Source organism: Balaenoptera physalus, assembly GCF_965194825.1.
Source record: "Balaenoptera physalus genome assembly, chromosome: 8".
NCBI classification, from domain to species: Eukaryota; Metazoa; Chordata; class Mammalia; order Artiodactyla; family Balaenopteridae; genus Balaenoptera; species Balaenoptera physalus.
The window spans coordinates 108978373-109002763 of NC_138887.1; the positions used below are offsets into that span (position 1 = coordinate 108978373).

General features: G+C 36.1%; 2 protein-coding genes across 4 annotated transcripts in view; one reads left to right on the forward strand and one right to left on the reverse strand.

The window, feature by feature from the left end:
* Positions 1–22489, forward strand: part of TRIM24 (tripartite motif containing 24) — an 89365-nt gene extending 66876 nt beyond the window's left edge. For 2 of the 3 annotated variants that reach the window (XM_082472891.1, XM_082472892.1), the window contains exons 10-19: positions 1255–1428; positions 5299–5472; positions 8647–8782; positions 10281–10353; positions 11455–11623; positions 13676–14004; positions 15068–15200; positions 16179–16253; positions 17847–17996; positions 18747–22489. In XM_082472891.1, coding sequence (XP_082329017.1) covers positions 1255–1428; positions 5299–5472; positions 8647–8782; positions 10281–10353; positions 11455–11623; positions 13676–14004; positions 15068–15200; positions 16179–16253; positions 17847–17996; positions 18747–18956 — 1623 coding nt within the window. In that variant the 3' untranslated portion in view covers positions 18957–22489. The remainder of the gene's footprint in view (positions 1–1254; positions 1429–5298; positions 5473–8646; positions 8783–10280; positions 10354–11454; positions 11624–13675; positions 14005–15067; positions 15201–16178; positions 16254–17846; positions 17997–18746) is intronic. The other variant, XM_082472893.1, reaches the window with a different exon arrangement.
* SVOPL (SVOP like) overlaps positions 20792–24391 on the reverse strand; it is a gene marked incomplete at its 3' end in the record, with an annotated part of 84926 nt that continues 81326 nt past the window's right edge. Inside the window, 1 exon segment of the mRNA XM_082473193.1 lies at positions 20792–20895. Coding sequence (XP_082329319.1) covers positions 20792–20895 — 104 coding nt within the window.

Genomic DNA, 24391 nt, shown 5'->3' on the forward strand with positions numbered 1-24391 from the left:
TGTTGCTATTTCAGCCTTTATAAATTCCACATTAATTTTTCCCACCTTGAATGTGGGAGTTAATAGTTCCCTTTCTGAGAAGTTCTTATTCATATGCAGTTAAGATAGCCTGAAAATAAGTATTTACTTTGCAATAAGTTGCCAGCCTTAGAGAGAACTGGGTAGTCAAGGTGAGACTGGCATATACGGTTACCTTTTTCTAGAACACTGGTCTCAATTTCTAGGGCTAGCATTTATTGAGCAAACTATGCTTGCCTTCCCAGCCCCTACCCTGCCCTATAATCAACCAGTGTTGTCCTTGAAGGGTGTTCTTTCCAAATCTATTTTCTTTTAGAGAGACTCATCCTCTAAGCTGTAATTAGTACCTTAACCCCCAGCTAAACACCAAAACATGTTTGGGTAATGAAATGGCAGACTAGTTTTGGATTAAAGCCTTAGTGCTGTCTTTAATGAGCTGTGTGACTTTTTTCAAGTTATCCCAGCTTTTTAATGTTTAGTGTCCTAATTTGTAAAATGAGGGGAGGGTAATAATGAGATAACACATGTAAAAAGCCAGTCACAATGCCTGGCACATAGTTTGATCTCAATAAGATCCGATTCGTTAATTTTTAAATGTTATTAATATTCATCTGTTCATTATTTATGTTTTACTGCTTGGAGCCAGAGGACTTGAGTTCAAATCTCAGCTCCATTCCTCCTATCTTTGTTAATCTTGGACAAGTTATTTAAATTCTCTATATCTCAGTTCCCTTTTTTGTAAAACAGGTAATCCCTACCTTAGTGGATCATTGTGAAGATTAAATGGGTTAACACATGTAAAGCACTTAAAGTAGTACCTGACATGTAATAACTACTCAGTAAATGTTAGCAATTATTATTCTACCATCACATTATTTTAGGAAGATTGAAGAGGGCAATTCTTTGCAGAATATAACCATCAGGGACTTAGAAGAATACCAAAGACAAATTTTCCCTACTTGCCAGTGTGGCCTAGATCTAATCCTAGTTTAAACCTACTTGCAGCTGGAAAATCCTCTCCCAAGGGTCTTTCCTAATAAAACTTCTTTTCTTTAAATTGCTTATACACATTCTGGAAGGCTGTCCCCTCCCCCCGTACCCTTATTGTAATTTTAATAAATGATTCATCTGTGATAGAATTGCTGTCTTTCTGTAAAAGTTATAAAATAGAGTTCTTTATAATTTGTCCTTCAGGAGATGATTGTCACTGAGTTGGTTAAATTTCTTTTTTTCCAGCAACCTCCTCCACGTTTGATAAATTTTCAAAATCACAGCCCCAAACCCAATGGACCAGTTCTTCCTCCTCATCCTCAACAGCTAAGATATCCACCAAACCAGAATATGCCACGACAAGCGATAAAGCCCAACCCCTTGCAGATGGCTTTCCTGGCTCAACAAGCCATAAAACAGGTATATATATTTACTTCTCCACAGTTGCTTGTTCTGCTTCTCTCTACTTCCAAATCACATTGAATTTATGGATAGAGCAATGGTCATAAAGAGCAAGAGTAAGCTTTTTCCTTTTTTAAATAAATGTGGATTACAAAGTTTATTACAGACAGCCCTATAGAGACAAAGCTAAGAGAAAGGATCTTGAGGCTTTGTAATTAACAAGAAAAATCAAGCCACTTACACAGAAGTGAAGGATCAGGATAATCGGTGAGTCATAGGTATGAATTTTTCAGTGTTAATGTGTGTAGCTTTTAGGTGAGTGCATTAAATTTCCTAAGACAGAATTATTCTAACAAATACAGATTGCATACTTAAAGAGAGACCAATAAACAAATCTTCAAAGTGTTTCAAGGAGACTTCTTGGACACAAACTTAGTATCACACAGTTTTAATATGTAGTACATATACATCTGATAAAGTTTAATATTTAAGGTTATATATTAACTCTTAGAAGGTTTAATATTTATCTAAGTTATAATTTATATTTGTATTATATAAATTTATAATATATATTATATATATATTCTTAGTGTTTTCAGGTAAAAATATTTTTTAGGTGTTAACACTGTTTTAAAAAGTTCTCCCAGTGCTTTGTCTTCTCCAAGTACTTGTGTCAAGCCTTACCAGCTTACGACTAGTAGATTGATTTCAGTTTAATTTTTTTGCCAAGGCTGAAATAAAGAATATGATGCTATTCCCATAATTCTGTGACATTCATTTTAATCAAATGATTTGAAAGTAATATTCTAAAAATACACATGCTAAGTGTGTGTGTGTATATGTTTATAATTAGTTTGGTTTCGATAAAATATTAATACTTTCTAAAATAATATTTTAATTATTTTTAATAAAATTTATACCTATCTCTGTTTCATCATTAGAGGTGAGGTGAAAAGGGACCAGACTGCAGTTTGGTCTTAAATTCTGTTTATTTTCCTAATACTTTAGTGGCCTTGTACAAGTGTACTCTTTAAAATCTCCTTTGCCCCCACTATAGAGTGAGTGAGTACCTTGCAGAGTTGTGCTGAGACTTAGTGCTAGTGTATATAAAAGCACCTGGCACATTCTGGGTACTCAAATGTTTCCTTACCTCTTCCCTATGTATTATTTTTAATGGGTAGACATGCACTCTAAGAAGGTTTTTAAAAATGTTTCCTGGTCAAAAGTCTAAACATGAATGAATAAATGAACAAGCTAGGATAAAAGATAATGGGGAATTTGTTTTAATTGATAGAGTAGCTTAACAAATGATAGTATACTTGTACAGTGGAAGTGCTTTTTGGCTATTAAGAAAAGGCAGTAATCTATATATGATCTCCGAAGTATATTACACGGCAAAAAACTTTGTCAGATTTTTTTGTGAGTTATTCTCAATTTTGTGGTTTTGTTTTTGTTTTTTAAATCTCATATATATAGAAAAAACCTGGAAGGATACACATCAACTGTAACTACTTATTCTGGGGAGGGAAGGAGGAAGAGAGAGAGACACAGACAGGTGGATGGATATGAGGGGTTGGGTAGGTGATAAAGATGACATTCATATTCACAGGGTTTTTTACTTAGTTTTTTCAGTGGAGCATGTAAATTAGATTTTTCAAAGTTAGAATATTTCCATCACTGTCACCCTATATTGTGTAGTCCATATATAAATGAAACTGAGTTTGGGAGTTTTTTCCCCTGCATAGTCTTAAGATACCTCTTAGTGGCTTTTTTCCCCCCAATATTTTATTATAAAAATTTTCAAACGTAGTAAGTTGAAAGAGTTGTATAGGGGACAGATTGCTCTATTTGCCTTCTCACTTATTATCCATATACCCATTTATCCATCCATCTGTCAATCAAACCTTCTCATTTTTTGATAGGTTTCAAAGTAAAGTATAGATAGCAGCATGGTTCATCTCTGTATACTTTATAGCATTCCTTTATTAATGTGTTTATTTCAGCCTCTAACATAAATGACAAAGAGTTTCCTCAGATGTTTATTGATGCTTAATTACCTGTTTGTGTATGAGAAATGGGTGTTTAGAAAAAAAAAAAAAACCCGAAAGCCAGGGTGTGGGGCTAACGTTTGATGGCTGAATTTCACTCTTACGTGAGGGCTGCTAGGCATGTTTATTAGGAGAGTTACTAATGTCACTGTCTATAGGTAGTGGTCCAATTCGCAAAAGATCTTTCTGTTTCATGCCTGAAATGCAGGGCCTGGCTACTCATTGAAGCCAGCTGGGGGAAGAAGATTGTTAGCAGCCCAGAGGCAGAGTGGGCAGGAAGCTCGGCATTCAGTGTGTGTATGGTTTCTTACTCGTCATTTTCAGTGCAATGCTTCTTTTTTTCCTTAATTTATTTATTTATTTATTTATTTATTTTTGGCTGCGTTGGGTCTTTGTTGCTGCACGCAGGCTTTCTCTAGCCGTGGCGAGCAGGGGCCACTCTTCCTTGCGGTGTGCCAGCTTCTCATTGCGGTGGCTTCTCTTGTTGCAGAGCACGGGCTCTAGGCATGTGGGCTTCAGTAGTTGTGGCACGTGGGCTCAGTAGTTGTGGCTCACGGGCTCTAGAGCGCAGGCTCAGTAGTTGTGGCGCATGGGCTTAGTTGCTCCGCGGCATGTGGGATCTTCCCAGACCAGGGCTGGAACCCGTGTACCCTGCGTTGGCAGGCAGATTCTTAACCACTGTGCCACCCGGGAAGCCCATGTGCAATACTTCTGCCTTCAGCTGAGCCTGATGCTCGTCAGCCCAAAGACTGTTTTACCTATTCTAGAAAATTAATTTCCAGCCTTCTTTTGCAGAGGTGGAGGTAGTCCTTATTATCTTGGGGTAGCTACAGGTAAAGTAGGAAACGAACGTGAGATTTAATCCTTCTTAAACAGACTCTCAACAGATCATCCTGTTTTTAGCCCCAGTTTCACCTCTTATGCTTCTAATTCCCAAGCTCTTAGGGGTTCTGCAATATATGTTGATTTGCTTCTCTGTTTTCCCCACTGCCAGCTTAGATTTCAGCTTTATCCAATTGACTACGACTAATTCATTTGCTTTTTGTCCATTTGCCTTCCAGCTTCCAAAATGTGATTTCTGTCTTCTCCCGTTTGTGTTTTTTTTTAATTAATTAATTTATTTATTTATGGCTGTGTTGGGTCTTCGTTTCTGTGCGAGGGCTTTCTCTAGTTGCGGCAAGTGGGGGCCACTCTTCATCGCAGTGCGCGGGCCTCTCACTATTGCGGCCTCTCTTGTTGCGGAGCACAGGCTCCAGACGTGCAGGCTCAGTAATTGTGGCTCACGGGCCTAGTTGCTCCGCGGCATGTGGGATCTTCCCAGACCAGGGCTCGAACCCGTGTCCCCTGCACTGGCAGGCAGATTGTCAACCACTGCGCCACCAGGGAAGCCCCCTCCCCTGTTTTCTTTGTCTTTATGGGTCAATGCCTTTTTTTAAAAAAATTCCCTTAACTGTCATTTTACTTTCAGTTGTATCAGGTAGGGACAGAAGAAAACGTATGTTTTCAGCCCTCCATCTCTACCTTGAAGTTGCTTTGTACATGTTTATATTTCTTTTCCAATATGTGTAAGCTTTCCAAGATTGGGTGCTGTGGTTTTCTTGTGAATACTAACTGTTGTCTTCTGGTAAAAATCAGTTCTTTTTATTTTTTATGTTTGGACAGGATTAATGAAAATTATATATACTTGTGTCCTCTCCCCTTTCCATTAAATTACAGTTGAATTCAAATAGCAGACTGTGTCTTTTACTTTGTTTTGTGTCTGGAACGGGGATTAGATGGACAATTTATGTCACAGGCCTGCTGATAGACAACCTTTCTTCTTTCCTTCTTGCTACCACAGTGGCAGATCAGCAGTGGGCAGGCCGCCCCGTCACCTGCCAACAGCACGTCCTCTACTCCATCCAGTCCCACCATTACTAGTGCAGCAGGGTGTGATGGGAAGGCCTTTGGGTCGCCTATGATTGATCTGAGCTCACCCGTGGGAGGTCCCTATAATCTTCCTTCTCTTCCAGATGTAAGTATACATAAAATTCATACTAAGAATCTGTTTCGAAAATTCTAAGTGAACTTGGATCTGGTAAAAGCCATGGGTTTGTTGGATTATAGGCTGTGCGTTTGTGTTTAGAAGTTGTTTTATCCTTTAGAAATATGGTAACAGCAGGAATAATAAAAAGATTAATATTAACCCTTGAACATACTATAGAATGTCTTTCAGGGCACTGGAGTTAAAGTGTTTGTAAATGAATAATTATGGTGATGGATTATGGAATCTAAGCTGGGAAGGAAGGGGTGAGGACATGGGAGGAGGTACTGGAAGGTTGAATTGCTGGAATGTGATATATTACAATAGAATAAGGTTAGAGAGGGAGTCTAACATTTAAGACACCAGAAGAGATGGAGACAAGTTTAGTAATAGAAATGTACCCTGAGAAAACCATAATTCAAAAAGAGTCATATACCACAATGTTCATTGCAGCTCTATTTACAATAGCCAGGACATGGAAGCAACCTAAGTGTCCATCGACAGATGAATGGATAAAGAAGATGTGGCACATATATACAATGGAATATTACTCAGCCATAAAAAGAAACGAAATTGAGTTATTTGTAGTGAGGTGGATGGACCTAGAGTCTGTCACACAGAGTGAAGTAAGTCAGGAAGAGAAAAACAAATACCGTATGCTAACACGTATATATGGAATCAAAAAAAAAAAATTAGTTCTGAAGAACCTAAGGGCAGGACAGGAATAAAGACACAGACATAGAGAATGGACTTGAGGACATGGGGAGGGGGAAGGGTAAGCTGGGATGAAGTGAGGGAGTGGCATGGACATATATACACTACCAAATGTAAAATAGATAGCTAGTGGGAAGCAGCCGCATAGCACAGGGAGATCAGCTTGGTACTTTGTGACCACCTAGAGGGGTGGGATAGGGTGGGTGAGAGGGGAGACGCAAGAGGGAGGAGATATGGGGATATATGTATATGTATAGCTGATTCACTTTGTTGTAAAGCAGAAACTAACACACCACTGTAAAGCAATTACACTCCAATAAAGATGTTAAAAAAAAATAAAGACTCAGTGAGCTAATGCAAGTAAAGCCCAGTGCCTGGCACAGGAAAAACTCCCCTCAAATAAAAATCATCGTAATAATAATAGAAATGATAACATTTACTAACCAGTGCAAAATTACCTCTGATTTCATTTTTATTTAAATTAAATACATTTACCCTCTAAGCTCTTTGTCAGTATGAATTTTTAAAAAATCTTTTTCAAAGGCAGAAAATATAACATTGAATAAACAAATCTTTATACATAAGTTGATACTTGTTTTACGTTTTCTCATCTTATAAGCTTAAGGTAATCACTCATACAGACATTAAAAACTTTTAAGAAATCTTGTAGGATGTGAGGGAATCTAAAATTTTGTATTATTTAGTTTGTGTTTCAAGTTACTGAGATCAACTAATATTTCCTAAAAGTTGCATCATTTACCTTACCAATGTTATTTCATTTTTAAAATAATTGTTTATACTTTAAATGGGTAGAGTACATGTATTTTTCATGCATAGGCGATCGATAGGAAAACTTTTTTTGTGTCATTCCTATAATTTTATTTTAGCTTTTAGGATTATTCCACAATGTAAATAACTTTTTTTACATTAAGATCTAACAAATTTAGTCATTCCAGTACATTTTGCACTCTCCGAAAAGTATTGACCAAGGTAGTGCCCAAAGAATATTAAACATAAATTACCCTGTGTACTTCCTCCTTCCCCTACTGAAAGAGGACCCACAGAAAGTAAATTTTCCTCTGCAGTCCTCGGATACAGATGACCCTTTGTCCACCAGCCTTTCTCAACTGAAATTCCTCATCTGAACCACAGAATAAAGAAACTGATTTGAGTGACTATTTCCTCAGTCCTCCCAAAGATGGTTCATAACTAGTACCATTCTAGATGCAGAGGTGAGAAGTAAATTCATTATATACAGTCTATGCCCTTGGACTGTAGGACTTAATTCTCTTGGAGAATCTTGATTGAGAAAGGCTGGAACTATTAAATTGGATTTTAATCACAAAAACGTTCTTGGGGAATAAGTGGTATATTTAAGCATTAAAAATACTTGCATCTAAAGGGGGGTGGGTGAGGGTTGGTTTGGGAGTTTGGGATTAGCAGATGCAAACTGGTATATATAGAAATGGATAAGCAACAAAGTTCTACTGCACAGCACAGAGAACTATATTCAGTTTCCTGTGATAAACCATAATGGAAAAGAATATCGAAAACAATATATATATGAATAACTGAATCACTTTTCTGTACAGCAGAAATTAACACAACATTGTAATTGAACTATTCTTCAATAAAAAAATTTTTTTAAATATTTGCATCTAAAGTCTTATTCAGTAGAAATTTATCAATATTTTAGCTTAGCAGTCAATTAGGAAAGCAGTCAATTATTTGTATACCTGTTGCATTAAAGCAGGAATCTCTAAGGGATCAGTTTTTTCCTACCAAACATTAAGAATGTATTTAAGTGAGATTAGTGTTCTGAAAATGTGTTATGTGTAGACTTGTTTCATCAATCTAGTACATACCAGAGCATCAGTTCTCAAAGTGTGGGCCAAGGACATGGGGGTCCATACAACCTTTTCAGAGGCTCTACAAGGTCCTCTCTGTGTAAGACCAGATTTTCTTCTTATTCTTCAGCCAAAACCACACATCTCAGCAGACTGAGTAAAAGATACAAATTTCCAGTTGGCTGTTACTAAGCCAGACAATAAAGAAATTTGCAAAATGTGAAACTGTGCTACTCTTCTCACTAAGTTTGCTTTTTTTTTTAATTGGTACCTTTTATTATTTTTAAATAAATTAAGAAACATTATTAGAATTACTTTTTATAATTTTGTTTTAATTTTTAAGGGTGTAGCACACAATACTCTTTTCTCCTGGCTCATGACTTCTGAAATAGTGTGACTCAGTATATTTACTAAGGTGAAATATTAAGAAGTGTGAAAGCTTTTTTTCAAGGTTGTTTATGGGGAAAGTATGGATCAGAACTTCTCAAATATGATATTTACATGTTTTATTATCCGATAATAATTAAACTATTAAAGTTTCTTATAAATTTAAAGTAGCTTTTAACTTGCAAAGTCACGGTGCCATGAAATAATTTCTTATCAGATTGACTGCTCAAGTACTATTATGCTGGACAATATTGTGAGGAAAGATACTAGTACAGATCATGGCCAGCCGAGACCACCCTCAAACAGAACCGTCCAGTCACCGAATTCATCAGTGCCATCTCCAGGCCTTGCAGGTAAAGTGGGCTTTTTAAAATTTTTATTAGTGTTTTTTTTTTCAGTTTTTATTCTATTTATAATAATTAAAAAAATAAATCACCCTATGCCTCCTCCCTTTTTCTGTTGGATGATTAAAATGGGTCTATGTTTTGGGTACTCTTTAAAATTAATGTACTTTCGAAGTGGGAAGCAAAAGTTAAACCTCTGTACATTTTCAATTTGAATAGAACTTATGGGCACTATAGTGCTCCCAGGAGGAAATTAGTATTGTACTTTCTCTTTTTGATAATTTGCCTGTAGTATCATCTCTTTTTGCATGGAATTTTCCTAGCATCAAAATTTATCAGTGACAATCACTCTTTTTGGTGGTTTTTTTCGCTATTTAATTGTGTTCAAGAATTTTGGACACAACTACTTATTTCCTCCAAGAGAGAAGCACTCTGACTAATGCTACTCGCAGAGACCTTGGCAAATTAGATGCCTTAGACCAAAATAAGGAAAGAGGAGAATTTCTTATGCCATTCACCAGTTATACAAGCATAATTAAGCAGTTGTCGAATTTTAAAGGAGGTACTTATTTAAAACTTAAACAAACTGAAAGGAAATTGTTGACAAAATGTGGTAGAGAAACTGTTTAATTATGTAACAAGTTCATACAGATTAATAAGGAAAGTACACTGTATTGCAAAAGGACATGAGTAGATTATTCCCTAAAGAGGAAATACATTTAGTCAGTAAAACAGGGGAGAGGAAGAAAGATGGGTGGTTCCATCTCACCAGTAGTCATCATAAAATCAAAAAGACATAATTTCTAACTATTGAATAGGCAAAGATTTAAATAGTGAAAATACTCATTGATGAGGATGTGATGGGACAAATGCTCTGATACATAGCTGGTGGGAGTATCATTTGACAAAACATTTCTGGAAACCATTTTGGCACTATTACTAAAGCTAACGTTTATCCAGTACTAACTCTGTGTCAGGCAAGGGACAAAGTATCTTCTATGCATTGCTTCAGTGTCTTCCATTAATTAGCCTCTGTGGGGCTTTCTCTCTTGGACTGCTTTTATACCAGCCCTACCAACTTTTTATTGTCCTCTGTAGCTTCTGCTGGCACTAGTGTCCTCACTAAGCTCCTACCCTGGTTAACTCTAACATGGGACATTCGACAGTGTTTGGAGACATTTCTGATTGTCACACCCCTGGTTGCTAAGTATGTAGAGGTGCTATGGCATCTAATAACTGTAGAGGCCAAGGGTGCTGCTCAACATCCTTACGATGCACAGACAGCCCCGCACATCAAAGAATTATCTGGCCCCAGATGTCAGTACTGCTGAGGTTGAACAGCCCTGCCAGTTTAGGGGGACGTTAGACTGTGCTGGGAGTTCAACAACTACTCTTGTTTTATATAGTTTCATTATGTGTTTCCAGTTTCAATGTAGTGCTAAGTGAGAACATTCAGTAGGAATTAAATACAGTTATTAATTCATTTTACGAATGTGTATGATCTCAGGACCCGTTACTATGACAAGTGTACACCCACCAATACGTTCACCTAGTGCCTCCAGCGTTGGGAGCCGAGGAAGGTAAACTGACTTAACTTATTCTCTAGTCTATAAAATCTGTAACTAGATTTCTCTCGCCAGTGTTCAGCATGCTTTGGTACTCAATACATTTTAAGCAATTGCCCTTATTTTTAACTTTTAAGTTAAATGTTTAATAATTATTATATATTATATGTTAATGTAGTAAATCAATGGGTTTAGTAGAGTACAATTTTATCTTTAAAGATACAAAAATGTTTATTTGTTGAAAATAAGAAAATACGTTTGCCTTTAGTATAATAGCAACGAAAAACAGAAATGAAGTGTGTGTAACACACTGCACTATATAGGAACATGCACAAATAAAAACTTAGGGAAAACAAATAATAATTTTATACTAAAATTGGTGTTCTGACATTTCTAATAACCAAACATTGATTCTGTTTTACAGTTGTTGAAATTGTATTTTAACTTACTGTGTTACACACCCACTCATAATGCTTGCAAATTTCTCCTAGATAGTGAACCCAATTCTTACTTTCCTAATTGTATGGAAGTAGCATACTCTGAAGGGGAAAAGTTTGCCTTTATTCCTGTGAGAACATAGTAGCTATCTGTAAATGGCTTTTTTGTTGCACTACGTTTTTTAAAATAGCAGAACACCAGTAAATTATGAACCTAGTTAATTATCTTCACACTTTGTGACAATAAATCGTTAATGTGAGCCTAGACTTCTCTTTGTCACTGACTAGAGAAGGAAAGGAAAATCCTAAAAAAAAAAGATGCTAATTCTAAGATAGTTCTAAGATCTGGCTGCCCAATTTTAGAGCCTCAGGATATTGAAGTCAGTTTTAATTCAGGTTTTATTTAAATTTATTTAAATACCTTTCCAGGTATGTAATGTAACCATTTTGATAGGTTAATATGTGGAACATTTTTTATACATAAATGAAACTGTTCTGCATACAGCAGATGCATTTCAGTTATGTATCATTTATTGCTGATGTAACATAGTTACCATTGCTGTGAAGATACAGCATTACTCTGAAAAGCTATTATTATACCTTGTTTTAAGATACTTAAGGTAGCTTTCTTAGATTTTTTTTTTTTCTTTCTTTCTTTCTTTTTTTCTTATACTTATAGCTCTGGCTCTTCCAGCAAACCAGCAGGAGCTGATTCTACACACAAAGTCCCAGTGGTCATGTTGGAGCCAATCCGAATAAAACAAGAAAACAGTGGACCACCTGAAAATTATGATTTTCCTGTTGTTATAGTGAAACAAGAATCAGATGAAGAATCTAGGGCTCAAAATGTAATTATATTATGATTGCAATACTACTCCTACTTGAGGGATAGGATGAGAGAAACTTTTAAATAGCTCGTAGGAGATAAAAACTATTATATTTAAATCTTTCAGTAGATCAAAACAAAAAGATGGATGGTAAACAGGGAGAAGAGTTTGAAAAGTCAGAGGTTAAATGAGGAGGTTGGGCATTTGAAAGAGAGAACAGAGTAAAACACATGGAAGGTAATTGCCAAAGCAATCATACAAGGAAACTTCCTGTAACTGAAGGGCATGAGCATCTGAATTGAAAGGGCCTACCAAGTACCAGAACAACTAAATGAAAAAAAGACTCAAGTCCTATCCTCATCGATTTCAGAATTCCAGTATTCTAAACAGGTTTTAAAAGCTTCCAGAGGAAAAAAACACCTTACATAATGGATCGGACATCACAGTGTCACGAAGTCCTCAACACAGACTCTCAAAGCTGGAAGCCAATAGAGAAAATATCAGAACTGTGAGGAAAGATATTTTGTAGCCAGGATTCTGTACCCAGGCAAATTATCAATTAAGTGTAAAGATTAAGTAAACATTTTTAGACATGCATGCAGATTCTCAAAAACTTAATTCCATGCACTCATTCTCAGGAAGATATTTGAGAATATGCTTCATCAAAAATGAATTAAACCAGAAAGAGAAAGACATAAGATCCCATTTCTGGGCTCTAACACAAAAGAGAGGCAAAGAAAAGGGTAGTGAGTCCCCAGTACGACAGCTCCTCCAGTACACCCTGTAGGAGGGGGACAAGACTCCATTAGGAATGTATGTCGCGGGAGAAAAATGCTTTGACAGTATTGAGAGACATTTTATAACCCTGTTGGGGATTGTGAGAATGACTTAGATATCTAGGAAAATAAGCAAATGGATTAAATTTTAAAATATGGTAATTATTGACTCATAGGAAAAACAATAAGTTAGACAAAAAAGGAAGTGTAGTCATAGTACATTCTGTGGTTATGCAATGAACAGTATGTAGTCATAAAGATATAAACAAACACCTGAATACAAATTTAAATAAAAACTAGATATAATCAGGATATAACGTGAGTATGTATTTGACCAAAAATTGATTTTTCAGGTTACTTAACCAGTACAGCAATGATACTGACCAGTTGGAATAGATGCTGGCTATAAACAGTTATACTGGCGCCTACCAACTAAAAAGAAATCAGTGCTTAATAAAACTCTGTTCAGAGGATGGTATGAATGGTGTGTGTAAGTATAAGGAGGGTGTGGAGAATCAGGAAGGAAAAATCTGATCTTCCATAGAAGGGAAAATACATACATTTAAAACTGAAAATATGTTTAAATTTGAAAATCTGAAAAATTATAGTATAAGCATACTGTTTAGAAGTATAGAGGTAAATAGCAGAGGAAAAAGCTAAATAATTTGAAAATAATTGCCTCCAAGGAGTGATATTATATACCTGTGCTTTTAACTAAATCTACATTTATTACTTCAAAATTTTTAAAAATGTTTAAAGGAGATAATAGATTTTGTAATTAATCTGAAGTTTTCACCATTCTAGGCTCAAACATAACATTTAGGTTCATTTTAAAGTTATTAATGGCACTTGCAGAGGTGAAGTTACTTCTAAGAATTAAAGCAGTATACCTTTTTATGAATGATAACAAATCTATAGTAGGCCTGTTTTGTGTTTAGGTACACTTTGAATTAACAGCTCCAGTAAAATGTATTTATAGTTCACGTGGTTGACTTCTACACTACCCACCCGTTTCTATAGCCATCAGCAGATTCAAAGATTTTCCCTATGTTATCCACACCCTGTTACTGCTGCTGACCTTCTGTTTTGAAGATATTTTTCAGTAGAGGTCCATGTCTTCTTTACCATTAGGGACAGTTAGCAGTAAACGTATTCTGGTCTCATGCAGCTTCACAGACTCCTTTGAAATAACCAGGTGCTCACGAGTGAGCAGACTGCAGTCCAGAATTGCAGTAGTGCTAATAAAGAATGGCAGTTTAAGATACCCATATGCATATGTTAACTCTTTCCACTGCAGACCAACTATCCAAGAAGCATACTCACCTCCCTGCTCTTAAATAGCAGTCAGAGCTCTGCATCTGAAGAGTCTGTGTTAAGATCAGATGCCCCTGATAGCACAGGAGATCAACCTGGACTTAACCAGGAAAATTCCTCAAATGGAAAGTCTGAGTGGCTAGATGCCTCGCAGAAGTCACCCCTTCACGGTGGAGAGACAAGGAAAGAGGAGGACCCCAACGAGGACTGGTGTGCAGTTTGTCAGAACGGAGGGGAGCTCCTATGCTGTGAGAGATGTCCCAAAGTATTCCACCTCTCTTGTCATGTGCCCACACTGGCAAATTTTCCAAGGTAAGATGGTGCTTACTTCCCTTTCTTACATTCTTTCATTATAAATAATAACAGCAATAAACTTTTGATGATCATTGTAACATAAAACCTTTGTAAAAACTTAAATAGAAGTCCACTTGGCATAAATGCATACACCAAAATTTTCAGCACAGGGTTTTCCATACCCTGCCTCCCATTCCCTGTGCTTCTCTCAAAAACCTAGTCTGTTATGACGAGAAAAAAAAATAACTGGCCCTTTAAATTATTACAAGGGAATTACCATAAAGTGTTGTCCTTATGCACAACACTGCCATAATTTAGTGCATTTGCCAGGCATTGAGCTGTATTGTTTACAAATATCTTGAGTAAATTCTCAAACAAACCCTATGAGATGATGATGGTCATAGAGAAGAACCATTGGGTTGATATCTTAGTTCTTCAAAGGCTGTATTTTTTTTTTTTTTAAAGTGAACCTTGTCCCCAAGACTCTTTTTTTTTTTTAAAATATTTATTTGGCTGTGCCGGGTCTTAGTTGCAGCATGAGGGATCTTTTAGTTGCGGCATGTGGGCTCTTAGTTGCAGCATGCAGGATCTAGTTCCCTGACGAGGGATCGAACCCAGGCCCCCTGCATTGGGAGCATGGAGTCTTAACCACTGGACCACCAGGAAGTCCCTTCCAAGGCTGTACTTTTAAATATTTATAATTTCAAACTTAAAGTTATAAGAACAGTACCAAGAGTGCTTCTTTTTCTTAAATCATTTGGGGGGAAAGGTCAGTTGTGCCTCACATCAGCCATAGATTAATGTGTGTGTTTATTTTTTTGTTTATTTTGTGTATGTATTTCATGCCTCCTTAACTACGCTAACATTTACCACTTAGGCCTGTGAACTCTATTTCTGCTTGCAGGCTCACTCAGCATGGTGCCACGTACATAGCAGATGTATGCTAAATCCTCAGTGATTAACACTGATGCCAAATAAGTAATTCTGCATAATAGATGGCATGGAGGGAGGTGGGAAAGGGAGGTGGTGAAGAGAGCAATGATGCGTTAGGAACTCAGCCAGATACTTTATTCCCCAACAGTGGAGAGTGGATTTGCACTTTCTGCCGAGACTTATCTAAACCAGAGGTTGAATATGATTGTGATGCTCCCATTCACAACTCAGAAAAAAAGAAAACTGAAGGCCTTATCAAACTAACGCCAATAGATAAAAGGGTAAGTTTCCAACCTAGACTGTTAAACAGTTGTTTTGGTTAGATGCATTACTGTAATGCAAATGTGCCTTCATCAAAGAAGTGTATATTCAGTTAAATTTTATACTGACTTCTTTTTTCTTTAGTACTCTTTTTCCACAAAAATATAACAATCTTAAATAATGGCAGATTATTTATGTGGTCTGGACTTTTAAATTTAGTCTACCTTTCAGGTTTGATTCAGATATGTTTTCTTCCTCAGAATTTGTTAAGAATTGGCACCAAAGAGATGGGTTTTTCTGTTTACTCTTCCTGGAAATAATTACATTCTTTCACCAGATGGGACTAGATTTATACCTCAAAGCTAGCTAATATATTTAACTGTAATTAACATTTAAAGCTACTAAGTCAACACTTCTTTATCACTAAAGAAGCTCCTTTGCTAAATTATTAAGTAGAACAATCAGTATGAAAGTTGTCGTGCAAGAGAGAGCTGAAACATGCCCTGCCACTGCTACACAGTGTTTATTGGGGTAAACTTGGAAGCAGAGAAGTAGCAGAGTACATGATGGAACCACCTGCATTCAGAAAGGGGTCCTTAGGACCCAACGCACCATGGAAGGGGCTCCACCTCTGGATCTCAACATATGGATGTTCTTCTATTAACTTGTGTACTATTAATAATTCAGTGCACAAATTGGAGAGAGAAGTGGAAATATATTTTTCAAGAACTTCAGATAGGTTTCTAGTGATACTGCTTTTGTTCCTGTAATTATAACGACTGCTCTCATATATGACATATGCCCCAAAATGTCAAACAGTACACTGTAGTAAATGATTGAAATGGACAGCAAAGCTCCAAGTATCAGTATTTTTCTTGTATTCATCTGGTTTTAACTTTTATTCTGATACTTTGAGACCTGTAACGTTGTTGCTAAAAATTAGCTGTGACTTCATTATTTCATTATATTTTCATTTTATTTATTTATTTATTGCTTAGAAGTGTGAACGCCTACTTTTATTTCTTTATTGCCATGAAATGAGCCTGGCTTTTCAAGACCCAGTTCCTCTAACTGTAAGTATGGACGTTATTTTGTGCTTTTTTTGTACAGTGGGATGATTTTTCTGAAACTTGATTTATGACAATCTAGTTTCTGTACCATTTTTCAATAGTAAGTTTCTTACATTAATCCAAATCTTAAAGCTTATTAATACATACTGCATGCTTTAATCTTAAGCACATTTTAAGGTTAACAAACTGGCCCAAAACTTCTTTTCTGATATATTCTTTCTTCTCATCTCATGTATTTTACCTACTATTCTCTGGGATGATTTCTATCAATTGTTTCTCTCTCAGGAGTCTTAGGTATATATCCTAAAGCTGTTGGGGAAAAAACTTGCCATTTGAGATAAAGACCTCTCCAAATCTCTGTACACATTTTGATTTATAGGTCCAAACTTCAAGTAAAAAGTAGACTTTAACAGTAGAGGAAGAGGTGGATGTTTGTGTGTGTTTACCATTGACTTCAAAAAGCTTCATATTTAAAATTTGATGTGACTTCAGTGTATAATTTTAGAGTGCCGGAAATGGCCTGCTACTCAAAACGTGTTCTTCTCTGATGTCTGAAATTCCTTTAAAAAGCTAATAGATTTGTTGAACAGTTCAATAAATTTAGAAAATTTAATGCAACATTAGAAAAGAAAACTAGCTTAGCAAATACATTGAGCTGATAAACAGTGAACTTCTGTCCTGAAAACAAGTTTTGAGAAGTTGAGATAGGAAAAAGGAATACAGTTGACTCTGAGAACAAGGCAGAGGTTAGGGGCACCGACTCTCTGCACAGTTGAAAGTCTGCATATAACTTTACAGTCAGCCCTCTGTATCTGCAGATTCAACCAACCACGGATCCTTTAGTAATATAGTATGAATTTAGTGAAGAAAATTCGTGTATAAGTGTACCTGCACAGTTCAAGGATCCACTGTAAATAGTTTTTAGGGGGAAGGGCCCTTTGTACCCAAAAGAGCCAGGGCAAAAATATGCCAGTAAAAACTTTATTCATTTAAAAAGTTAACCTAGAATTTGGCACTTTTTATGATGTTGGCTTATAGTTACATTTGGCATTAATAACAGCAGCAGAAAAATAGCCCCCTTTTTCTTAATATATATCATCTCATTTAGTCTTTACAAAATCTTATGAGATTGGTAGAATTATTTCTATCTGAAATATGAAGAAACACGTTCAGTGAAATGACTGAACCCAGTAACTTACCAGGAGAATGCTAGTGAGTAGCAGAGCTGGGGTTCAAACCCAGATTCAAAGCCCACTTGCTATAACACATGCAGCAAAAACATGTCAAGTCTGACTAGAAGTAATACTTTTTCTAGTGATTGCCTTTTGTTTAATAATGAAGGAGAATAGTAAGAGGGAAAATGTGGTAAGTTTTTTTCATTAAAAATAACTGGTGAAGATTTTTGATAAAAGTGACACTTGTAAAGTGTCACAGCATTTAGGCACTTGTAAATTTTGCTGAATAGATTTCCTTATCAATGACAAAATAGAACAGAGAAAAGCAATGAGAACAATCCTAATTTTATACTACTTCTTATAGAATTTATATAGGACCAGGGAGAATTTATTTATTATAGCATCTCATATCTTTTGAAAGGTGCCTGATTATTACAAAATAATTAAAAATCCAATGGACTTGTCAACCATCAAGAAAAGACTACAAGAAGATTATTCCATGTATACAAAGCCTGAAGATTTTGTAGCTGATTTTAGATTGATCTTTCAAAACTGTGCTGAATTCAATGAGGTGAGAAGAAAAAAAAATAATAGCAGTGTGAAAGTAATGTTAAACCAAACACCTTACCAACAAATGAGGAGATCAAGATATCTATCTGTGGTAGCATAAATAACCAAAAGTTCGAGTCTGTCAGGGAATGAAAGAGGTAATTAGGAAGACTTTATCCACATGTATATTCAAAGATTTATTATATGGTAACAACTTGAAAACAATTTAGAAAATATTTTTATCTAACCCAGAAGCACCTTTATTTCTTGAAATATGGCACTTCACCAGACTTTAGTCTTTGTGATGTTGATATTAAAATATTAAGAATGTGGTTTAGATAGTTCCTAATTAAGAATTTTCTCAAAAACTTTATCATCTGTTAGTTTACCTAAACATCTGTCAGACTTACAGCCTTTTGTTGATAGTTTGTCCTTTGTATTGGCTACTCATTCCAGAGTTCCACGTTTCATTTAATTTGTTCTAAAAATACCTGTTAGATGATTCTCTGGTTATGGCATCTCTGTGATATCTCTTTGGTAATCCAGATGAGTCAAAGCCTTTTATTTACTTCTTATCTGATCTTCTCTAGATTTTGTCTAGCCCCAGACTTTTGTTTACTTTATATCAAAGCTATACATAAACATTGTTTCCCAGACAATCCACTGATATTCATAATCTTCAGTTAGAAGGGAACAAAACTGTGAGAAATCCACGACTTTATTGACTATCTAAAAATTCTTTTTGATTCATATTTTTATTTTTATTCAACAGCCTGATTCAGAAGTAGCCAATGCTGGTATAAAACTTGAAAGCTATTTTGAAGAACTTCTGAAGAACCTTTATCCAGAAAAACGGTTTCCTAAAGTAGAATTCAGGAATGAACCGGAAGATACTAAACTTAGTGATGACTCAGATGAAGACTTTGTACAGCCCCGGAAGAAACGCCTCAAAAGCGTGGAGGAGCGCCAGTCGCTCAAATAAGCAACACCACTGGCGTGTGCTGGTCTTCAGACTTTTTTTGTTTTCAAAAAACATTCTGTCAGTAATTTAACATCGTTACCAAGAAGAGCTTGTGACCACTTTAAGTTTTCAATGTTTACTAGACTCTGATTTCCTTAATAACCCATTTCTTTTAACCTTCTTATTAAGAAAGAAAGAAAAAGAGGGAGGAAGGAAGGAGAAAGGAAGAAAGAAAGAAGCATCAACAACAGAATAAAAAGACATTCTCCCCACTTACTGGGATTTCAAACTGCAGTCTGGAGTGATAGCAACTATAGAAAGGAAATAGACTTTGTATGAACTCTAAGTTGAAAATTTAATGTGGTTTGGATGCGTGCGTTAAATCCATTTTTAGAAAATACCACTACTCATTAACTATGGACCAACCATGAGTTAGGTGTACTGTACATAAGAGCAGTACTCCAGTGAGTATGAGTGGTAACAAGAGTTCTATCCTAGGATGCCCCCTGGTGCAACGAAAAAGTAGATTAGATGCTATTAAGAAGGCACCTAATAGTATATCATGTAAGATGGCAATTGTATTAAAGAAAAAGGAAAACAGATGTTTGGTTTTTGTTTTTGTTTTTTTCTTGTCTATAGAGGTGTGTTTGGTATAGCAGGTTTTCAAGCCCATTTTTCGTACATTTCTAAACCTACCTTCCACTGAGGAAGTAAGTGTACTCGTTTGGTTTTGCTGTGTGTCTATGTGTGGTTTGTTGTTTGCTTTTTAACTGTGCAGGTGATCCTTTTATAACAAGACTGATCGTTTGCAGTATGGCTTTTAGTGGAGCTATCCAGAATATGCAATACAGCAGTGTGTGCCGTATTTGATGTAAGGATTCTTCAGCGTATACCCTATTGGGCATTAAATATAAATTCCCCTGAAAGGGACCAGTTTTTGTGGTTTTCATCTGTCTTCATAAATTGGAATGAAATGTGTTGTGGAATTTGGGAGCAGGCAACTGGAGGAAATTAGAGTGAAATTTACAATTTTTTCTGAAGCATCTATTTCCCATTCTTCAGAGTCAGAACCTCAAACTGAATCTTTCATCTGACTTAATTCTGGACTTCATTTTCATTCTCCTGATAGAGATACAAAAGACCTACCTTCTGAGGGCAAACATATTCTTAATGGGTCAGGCCTAGCTAGTTTACTGACTTTCATTTATTCCTTTTACTTGTTGTTCAGTATCAGAGAAGGAAACTAGGTTAAGCTAGAAGAAAATTATTGTGCCATTTGCTAATCTAACATTTGACAGTATATTTATATGTGAACTTTTTTAGTTTGCCAAAGTAAACCTTTATTTATAAAACATTAATTGGCTGAGGAAATTTTCCTCTCTAGGCTGATAGAATAAAAATATAGCTGACTTGAAAGAATTTTATCCTTTGGATAGTGTCATCTCCCATGAATTAAACCTAGAGGATTTGCTTGTATCCACATGGCATTAGTTCTTAAGATGGACAATTTGAAAATATCTTGTGGGTAAGTCATTGGGTTTCAGATACTGCTAAAGATAAAATGAGAAAAGAACTTACTGGCAAGAGCATCTCACTTTCTGTGTAGACTTAGGTTTAGTCCATAGTATGTCAGTTATGTACTAAAGGTTAAAAAGTCTTAATCACTTTTCCAAATATGTGTTTCAGGGTAGTTGTTGTTGTTGTTGTATTGTTTTGAACATGTGTTTGACATTTGTTCTCCAAAGACTTGAACAAATTTTGATAATAGTGCATATACCACCAATTGTCTTCTTTTGCTCCAGCATTTTTAGCACAGCAGCCATGGAGCTTTTCCTAATAAGTTTATTGTTTTTATCTTAGAATACTATTCTTATGATAGTTTTTTCTTCGATACTTGTCTCCTGAGTTAAAGCAGGGCACCACAGGTAAATTTTGAGGATGATCACAAAGGGAAGTAGCACTTAAGAGAGAAAAATTATAATTTTGTAAATGCATCTGAGCCAGAATTTCTACTAATGTACCCAAAACTTTCACTGTTATTATTCAGTGCCATATTAATATTTTCAAACAATATTTTTCTTTCACCTTTATCATTTTTTTGCGGAATGAAAGGCACTTGAAAACCATCTTTCCTGTAATCATACATAATATATACTAAAAGTGTTTCTCCAAATAACATTTTCTTAATGGTCTTAAAATTAAAGTCCTACGACCTTATTAACAGGTGCCTGTGTGTCCAGGTGGATCCCAGCAAAGTAGTCCTTAAATTATAATAGTAGTAAGCTATAAGATGAGCCTAACTATACCTCATGCCCATTTGGAGAGAATTCCTTTCAAAAGGTCAGTGCCACTCAAGCAACCTTGACCTAAACTTAAAAAACTCCAGTGTTTACCTCTGATCGAAAACTCCAGGAGATTACCCTCTGGATTTAGAACCAATAGCCTCATGTCATATCTGCAAGACCCCCAGTGCTGAATGGGATCACATGATGAGCAGGCCATGTGGCAGCTAGAATATACTCAATCCTGGGAAACTCATCGAAAGCTTTCCCAGGTGCCAAGCATCTGATCTTTCCAGTAAAAAGGAAACCCAGTACACAGTTAGTGACTTAACATGGCTTTGGTAGAAGTATAAATGGATAATGTATACCATATTAAATTCAAAATACTATTGTACATCAGCACCTGGCAGTGCAGTTATTTTGTCCTTTGAATTAACAGGCCCTGCTTATCTTTTCTGAATGGAAGCGTAGGAAATTGGAAGGTCCTGAGAGGAAAATGTCCTCTTCCCTTGGTAGCTTTGCTTTCTTTTCCAAGCTAAAGAATAGGCTCCACATTTTACTACTACACAGTAGTGTAGATGTAATACAACTTAGGAATGCTTTCAAAAAGATTCACTCCACAGTCAAAAGCGTGAGTATATAGCCGATTGCTCCATTTATGAATTTGCATTTCAATTTTCTATGCTGTTACAGTGTTTAAACTTTTAAATTGGGGTTCCGTGGAGAGACTCGTTAGACAATGAAAGGAGGAACTCCTCCTTTTGTTGAGGCCTGATCTACAAATGAATGTGAATCCCAACAGTAGGTGACTGCACTGAAGCAAAAGGTTTTTAGGTTTAAATAGAAGATGTATTTATTTTCTGTTTATCTGTATCTGTTATGAATGAGAGAAATTGAGTGATCTGATTGACCATTAAAATTATGGACATAACCATGAGTTCAACCATCCAATTATTGAAATAGAGGCCCTCATTTTAAATAACCATGCACATACATATTTTTTAAAGTATTGTATAACCTCGTGTAAGTTAAGAGTTCGTGTCTTTTTATTTATATTGCCCCTTCATCTCTGGTGTGAATTCACTAAAATTCACAGGTTGGTGGCTCATGCTCTTGAGTGGGAATAATGCTAGCCAATCAGATCACAGATTTCTCTGCCCATGAAGGTTTCGCTTATTGTGAAGGGTATCTGAGACAGTAGTCTTCGTTGTTGTTTTTAATTTGGGGGAGTCAACTGGTGCTTTGATTTTAATAAAAATCAGCTTTGATGAATTTTTACTGTGAATACTTTACCACAACAAGGTATCTTTAATGGAAAAATTACTGTATGTCATGCAGTAGAATATTAACTAGTTCGGGTCTCCATTACTGCCTTTGTATGTTCCTCTATAAAATCAATACATATAGGGATGATCTACTAGTCCGTAAAATAATAGGAAAACTTTTTTTAAAAACTCTAACACATGGATTTCACCAGCTTTAAATAAGCAAAAAATTAATTTAGCAAACAGGAAGGAAGAGGGTGATAGATATATTCAGTCGAGGAGTCCCACCCCCATGAAAGGAGAACCAAAGATGCCATGAAAAATTCTACTTGTCTGAAACCTATTGGAAGAGGCGGGACTTGGGGGGTGGGGTAAGGGGAGGACACAAAAAGTGGGGAATTTACAAGTCACTTTAAAAGTTTGCCTATGTTAATTTCACCTATAAAGTTTGGAAAGTTCTGATTCTCAGATATTACAACTATTTTAAAAACTCCGTTTTGAATATTTTCTAGATCTTACATTGATGGGGGTGGGAAAAAGCCTTCTCTTTGATTCTTATATGTGTTTTTAACTAGAATAATAGTCCTAATTTGAGTCCGAGAAAAAAAATCCTTCCTTAGAAGTTACAAGTTAAACATTTAGCAAAATTCTCTCTTTCCCACATTTTCAAATGTGGTGTGGAAGAAAGGCTATTTTAATATCGTCTGCCATATATGAGCATACTTGTGAATGTGAATTCTTTACCCATGTCCTCTACTGCCTTTAATCCAAGACAAGTGAGCCAGAAAATTCAGTCAGAAAACAGTGGCTGAAGCCTGGTTCTCATTGAGGGGAGGGGATAGAATATAAGGATCAACCAGGGTTAAACAAATGTCTCAGCCTTGGAAGGGGAATGTACTGATTTGAGAAGTGACATTTTCCCAAAGAAAATCAGGGCGTTCTTAATAGGAAAGAGGAGGAAAGACAACAAGCTTAGTGAGCCACCAGGTCCCATGCTTTGGCAATGATGCTGGTTCTCTAATCTGATTGTTTAAGGCATTTACTGATGAGGGTGTATGTTAAGAAAGCCCAAGATACAAAAAGTCCAAAATAAAGGTTTTGACGTTCATTTTACAGGAGGATTTTTTTTCTTTTTGCCACTGTAGACTGTGCTCTGAAGAGACAGAAATCAAATTCCCTTCTATACATAAAACTATAGATTCAGACAAATTCCACCTCTATCCTATTGCAGAAAGCAAAATATGCTTGTATAGAGATTCCAGTTGTTACTGTTTTTAATACCTCAACCAGTATTGTCTTTTTTTTTTTTAACATCTTTATTGGAGTATAATTGCTTTACAATGTTGTGTTAGTTTCTGCTGTATAACAAAGTGAATCAGCTATATGCATACATATATCCCTATATCCCCTCCCTCTTGCATCTCCCTCCCACCCTCCATATCCCACCCCTCTAGGTGGTTGCAAAGCACCGAGCTGATCTCCCTGTGCTATGCGGCTGCTTCCCACTAGCTATTTTACATTTGGTACTGTATGTATGTCAATGCTATTCTCTCACTTTGTCCCAGCTTACCCTTCCCCCTCCCCATGTCCTCAAGTCCATTCTCTACGTCTGTGTCTTTATTTCTGTTCTGCCCTTAGGTTCATCAGAACCATTTTTTTTTATTCCATATATATGTGTTAGCATACGGTATTTGTTTTTCTTTTTCTGACTGACTTCACTCTGTATGACAGACTCTAGGTCCATCCACCTCACTACAAATAACTCAATTTCGTATCTTTTTAATGTCTGAGTAACATTCCATTGTATGTATGTGCCACATCTTCTTTATCCATTCATCTGTTGATGGACACTTAGGTGGCTTCCATGTCCTGGCTATTGTAAATAGAGCTGCAATGAACATTGTGGTAC